Here is a 5117-nt window from a genome sequence, read left to right as displayed (position 1 = left end):
CTTGTTGTTTTTTATCATCTGAGTTAAGAACCGGAGCACAAATTTAAATGTTTCTGTGACAAACACTAAAAATATTTCTGCTTTAAAGTCTAAATTTAAATGAAGTTCTTCATTAATAATCTGTTATAAAATGTAAAATGAACCAGATTTATCTGCTGCACTGATTTTATAAATGTGTGTCATTTAAAAATATAAAAAGTGTCTGAAAACATCTTTAACATTAGCTGGAGGTTAATGTAACAGCTAAGAAGCAGCGCCTACTGGTGGCAGCAAAGAGAAATGCAGGATCATTTTTCCTTCCTGTTACATCTCTGCTTCCATAAATGAAACTTTGATGAGTTTCTTGTTTTTTAGACAGAAACATTCAAACAGTGAAATTGTAGATTCTAGTAGTAGAATCATGGACCACAGAAGCAGCTGGGAGGAGCCTGAAAACCACCGAGGGTTTTTGTCACGTCCTCTCAGGATCTTCATCACTGTGCTTTGCTCGCTGCACAGAAATAAACTGCAGAGTTCTTCTCTTCTGCTTTGGTGATCACCAGAGATCCGTTCTTCGCCGTGGTTCCACTCAGATCTCCAGAAATCTTGAAATCATCTTTAAATTCTTTCTCCATGGTTACTTGGCTGTAATACAGATATCCGATGAGCTTCATGTCTGCGGTTCCGGGCGTCTGCTGGTACCAGAGCATCAAGTAGAAATCAGTCTTGTCGTGGTTGCAGAGAAGATGCACCTGGTTTCCAGGAGGAATCAGAACTTCAGCCGGAGTCTGACGGACGTCAACGGCCAGACCGACTGATAAAGAGAGAAATATTACAGGAAAACCAAAATCTGAGTCGGTTCTGAAACATTCTGTTACCTGTCAGGCAGCAGGAGAAGAGGAAGAAGATCATAGTTCTACTGAAGCAGTCGCTCAATAAACATGGGAAGAAACGCCATCAGTCGGCAACAGGAGGCGGAGCCAAAGGCACGTTCAGCTGAAGAGGCGGAGTCAATGATGAGGGCTGTTTTGGAGTTAAGTATTGATAAAAGTGATCGTCTTGTTTGTTTGGTTCAGAAACTTCTGCAGAATTCATCTGTGATTCAGTAATTTGATACATCCAGCTCAGCTCGTTGGTGCCCCCTGCTGGTGGGAGGCAGCTCTGAGCAACTGAACAAACAATTCAAGTATTCAGTAAAAGTTTAAGCAAAACATCAGATTTATTGTCTGGAAATTTGATAATTAAGCAGAAAAAATGTCTTTTATTTCAATTTTTATTTTAAAAAAGTTTAATTTTTGACTGTAATTTGTTAATTTTGTTTTGAAAAAGTTCTGATTTATGTTTGTTTTGACCTCAGAATTGTACTAATGTGTGAAGTACAAGCACAGAAACGAATTTAGACAAGTATTTTGTCCTTTTTTTTAAAAAAAGTAATTTTTATTATAAATGTACTCAAGCAAAAGTAAACAGAAAGACACATTAAAACCACGAATGTAAACTGAGAAATGCTGCAAACGGCTCCATTATCTGATCTATTAGCAGGAAGTGGTGCAGGAGCAGCTGCAGGACTCAGATGGAAGACATGAAGGAGGTTTTTTCACAAAGCAGACGAAGATAAAGACTTTTTCACCTGTTAATCTGCATTTTGCTCCTCCGTCTCTTCAGTCCAGACTTCAGAGAACCATCCAGAGTGGAGATCTCTCCAGGACCACACGGTTGTTCTTGTGACCTTTCTGCACATCGTTATACGTCTTCTTGTGCGTTTGCAGTCTTTATCTTTGCACCAAAACTCTGAGGAAACTGTAAAGAAAAGACATGAAATATTTAAGGAAATAAAATCACTCAGAGTTAAATGATGTAAGGAAAAGCAAAAACAAGCAGAACAATAAACCTGTTATCCCTTTACATTTCACATATTAATAATTTTATTTTTATTTGTTTCCACAATCTTCATCTCTCAATCAATAATTGGATATTTCATTTTTTTTCTTGTATTTCTCCTTAAAGGGCCCAAACATGATTTACTTCAGCCTTTCAGCGTATATGTCCACATATATGATTATATATTACATTTGGAACAATAAAAAATTATTTTATTCATGAAATTTAAAAAACATATTTGTTGCATTAAACCTTGTGAACCTCATGCACTGTAAAAGGTGAAACATTTGATCAATTAACACAAATTCTGCAATTTACTACATTTAAATTGATTAGTTTTCATCTAATTAATATTCAGAGTTGATGTTTAACTCAACCAAAACATTGATGAAAACTACTATTTTTAAATGTGACAAATTACTGAGCTTTTGTTAATTGATTTGGTGTAGTTTTAGAGTGTTGAATAAATGTTTATCCTGTTCGTCCCGTGATCTAAGGTGTGTTTTGGATTGTGGCTCCCTGTGCGATTGAGTTTAAAACTCCTTATTTACATAAATTATATTTTTCCAATGTCAACAAAATTGAGATTTATAATGTTTGTCTGTGATACCAACAGATTTTTGTACTGGAAAAAATATTGATGGGTTCCCGAATTCCTTTATTTTATTCCTTTATCTGTGTTGATGAGACCGTTCGGTAAACATCTGCAGTTTTTGACAGAATTTCTCACTTTTAAAATCATTTTTTGCGTTTCTAAACATCTGATTCATTTATCGCTTTATTTCAAGTAACTTTCAGTATTAAAAACAAAGGAAAAGAATCATAAGAAAACACCTCAAACACGTTTAGGATAATAATTTATTAGAAATAAATAAAACATATATAATCATAAATAGATATATTTGCATTCAAAGATTTAATTCTTTCTGCATGTCTGTAAAATGAGTGATGATCCTGGGGGGGTGGGGTGGGGGGGTGGTTTTTGTGCTGAGAATCAACCACAGGCGTCACTGTGGATCTGGCAGCACAGAAGTAAACTGCACTGCTGCTGCTGCTGCTGCTGCTGCTGCTGCTGCTGCTGCTGCTGCTGCTGCTGCTCCCATCCACTGTCAAGGTGCAGTTCTGGTCCTTGGATGCTCCTCCGCCCAGCGTCACTCCCAGTCCCGCCTCGGGATAAGCGTCCTTGAAGTACACGTATCCCAGGAGGAGCATCCCCCCGTCTGACTGCTTGTACCAGAGGATCTGGTCATAGCTCGACTCGCCGTGGGAGCAGTAGATCTTTGCTTCTTCTCCTGGTTTGCGGTAAATTTGACTCGGAGTTTGATAAACTTGTACTTTTGCTGAGGAACCTGTTGTTGTGAACACAGAAAAGAGGAAAGAGTGACGACAGTCCAACAGCTGAGTCCAGGAGGAGCTCAGTAAGCAGCCGCAGCGTTACCTGACAGGAGAAGGAAGCAAACGCTCAGGACTGCAGCGATCATCCTGCCTCTGCTGTCTGCATCTGAACTTCTGCTCGTCGGATGTTTGGTGTTCGTTGTGTCGGGGGCGGAGTCAGCCACAGAGGTTTTTGCACAGACGTTTGGCTGGATGTGGCACTGTGGTAACTAGCTGCACAGAAGTAAACTGCGCTGCTGCTCAGGCTGAGATCCCTGATGGATAAGGTGCAGGTCTGGCCTTGTTGGGCGCTCCCGGAGATGGTCACGTTCACGCCGGGCTCCAGATTTCCAAACATCACGTTCATGTACCCCAGCAGCTGCATGGCGGCGCCCTGCTGTTTGTACCAGAGGATCCGGTCGTAGCTCGGGATGCTGTGGGAGCAGCTGATGTTGGCGGAGCCGCCGGGGAGGCGGTTCATGTCAGCCGGAGTCTGCTGGACTCTGAGAGAGGAGCTGACTGAAGATCCACCATCAAACACAGCAGGAGAAGGAAACAACATTTAGAAATGGATCAAATGTTCACTAAATATCTGCAGAAGCAGAGTTTTTACCTAAAAGCAGCATGAGGTTCAAGGTGAACCAGAAGAAGGCATTCATGATGTTCAGCATCAGAACTGAAGTCTGCTTCTGGAGCTGCTCTGTTCCTCCTCTTCATCACCATCTGGAGGTCCTCCTCCTCTTCTGCTGAACATGAGGAAACACTGCCACCTGCTGGTCAGAAAAATAAAGACTTGGTAACTTTTTACCACAACGGTCCCTTTTAAATGTTAATTAAGACATATTTAAGTGTTATTTAACTATAATTAAAGAGCTGACAGAAACTTTCATATGTTACTTTGTGCAAATGATGCCTTAGTTAGTGTAATTTTTACTTTTCAGCCTTACTTTCCAAATAAATAATTGTTCAGCCTTAACAAAAAATCACATATGTCAAAGTCAAGGCCCGATCCGGCCCTCCAGATGATTTTATTTTACTGTTATTAATGACCAGATGTTATCTTGTGCTTTTTTCTAACTACTATAATTTTGACAAAATATATTTCTATGAAACATTGAAATGTATTAAAGGTTTAAGTCAATTTACTTTAGAATAACATTCATGCTTTTTATTATTCATAATTATGATAAAAAGTTAAGGCTTTAAAGTTTTTAAAAGTTAACATTCTGCTAGCTTTTTGGAACTTTTACTGAAATTTTTTAGTCCATTTTGGTGTTTAGCTAATATTTCAGCTACATGCTAACTGTTTTGGCTAACCTAAGTTTTTTTGTTTGTTTTTTTTAGGCTAATTTGACATTTAGTCAATGCTTTGGTGGCTATTAGCTTTAGCATTTTTAGCTATCAATTTCAGCATCTTTCACATCCAAATTCAGCTTCCAGTTTTCACACTAACATTATCACAGGTAATGCTACATATCTAATTCATAATTATGTTAAACATTATGTTTTTTTTAGTTTGACACCCCTGGAATAAAGTTAAAATTATTATATAAAGTTAATTAATTATAAGTGATTCTTATGGGGCTTTTCTGGATTTATTCATGTTTAAATTACGCAACAAATATTACATATTTATTGCTTCTTAACTTCAAAGAATCACAGTAAAGGATTAATTTAGACATTATTTACTAAAATATAAACTAATATGTACTTAACCCATAAATAATGCTAAACAAATGCATAAAGACACTTTTATTAATGTTTCAATTAGTTTCTGAGGTCTTCGTCCTCACATTTCTATCAAAAACTATATTTCCCATGAGTCCTCTTTACCCTGAAAGTTCAGCCAAAAGTGAATAAAGTCAGACAATGGAAGAGTCAGA

The 5117-nt window shown here is 37.9% G+C and overlaps 2 gene segments (V, D, J or C); both read right to left on the bottom strand.

The window, feature by feature from the left end:
- Positions 1 to 31: 31 nt before the first annotated feature.
- LOC112144608 lies at positions 32 to 1085 on the bottom strand. The segment is given in 2 exon segments: positions 32 to 793; positions 858 to 1085. Coding segments are annotated over 2 exon segments (354 nt in total).
- A 1479-nt stretch (positions 1086 to 2564) lies between these two features.
- LOC112143283 lies at positions 2565 to 3996 on the bottom strand. The segment is given in 2 exon segments: positions 2565 to 3753; positions 3848 to 3996. Coding segments are annotated over 2 exon segments (474 nt in total).
- Between the last annotated feature and the right edge of the window lie 1121 nt (positions 3997 to 5117).

Source organism: Oryzias melastigma, linkage group LG22 (genome assembly GCF_002922805.2).
Source record: "Oryzias melastigma strain HK-1 linkage group LG22, ASM292280v2, whole genome shotgun sequence".
In the NCBI taxonomy this organism is placed as follows: domain Eukaryota; kingdom Metazoa; phylum Chordata; class Actinopteri; order Beloniformes; family Adrianichthyidae; genus Oryzias; species Oryzias melastigma.
This window is presented reverse-complemented; position numbering and strand designations above follow the sequence as displayed.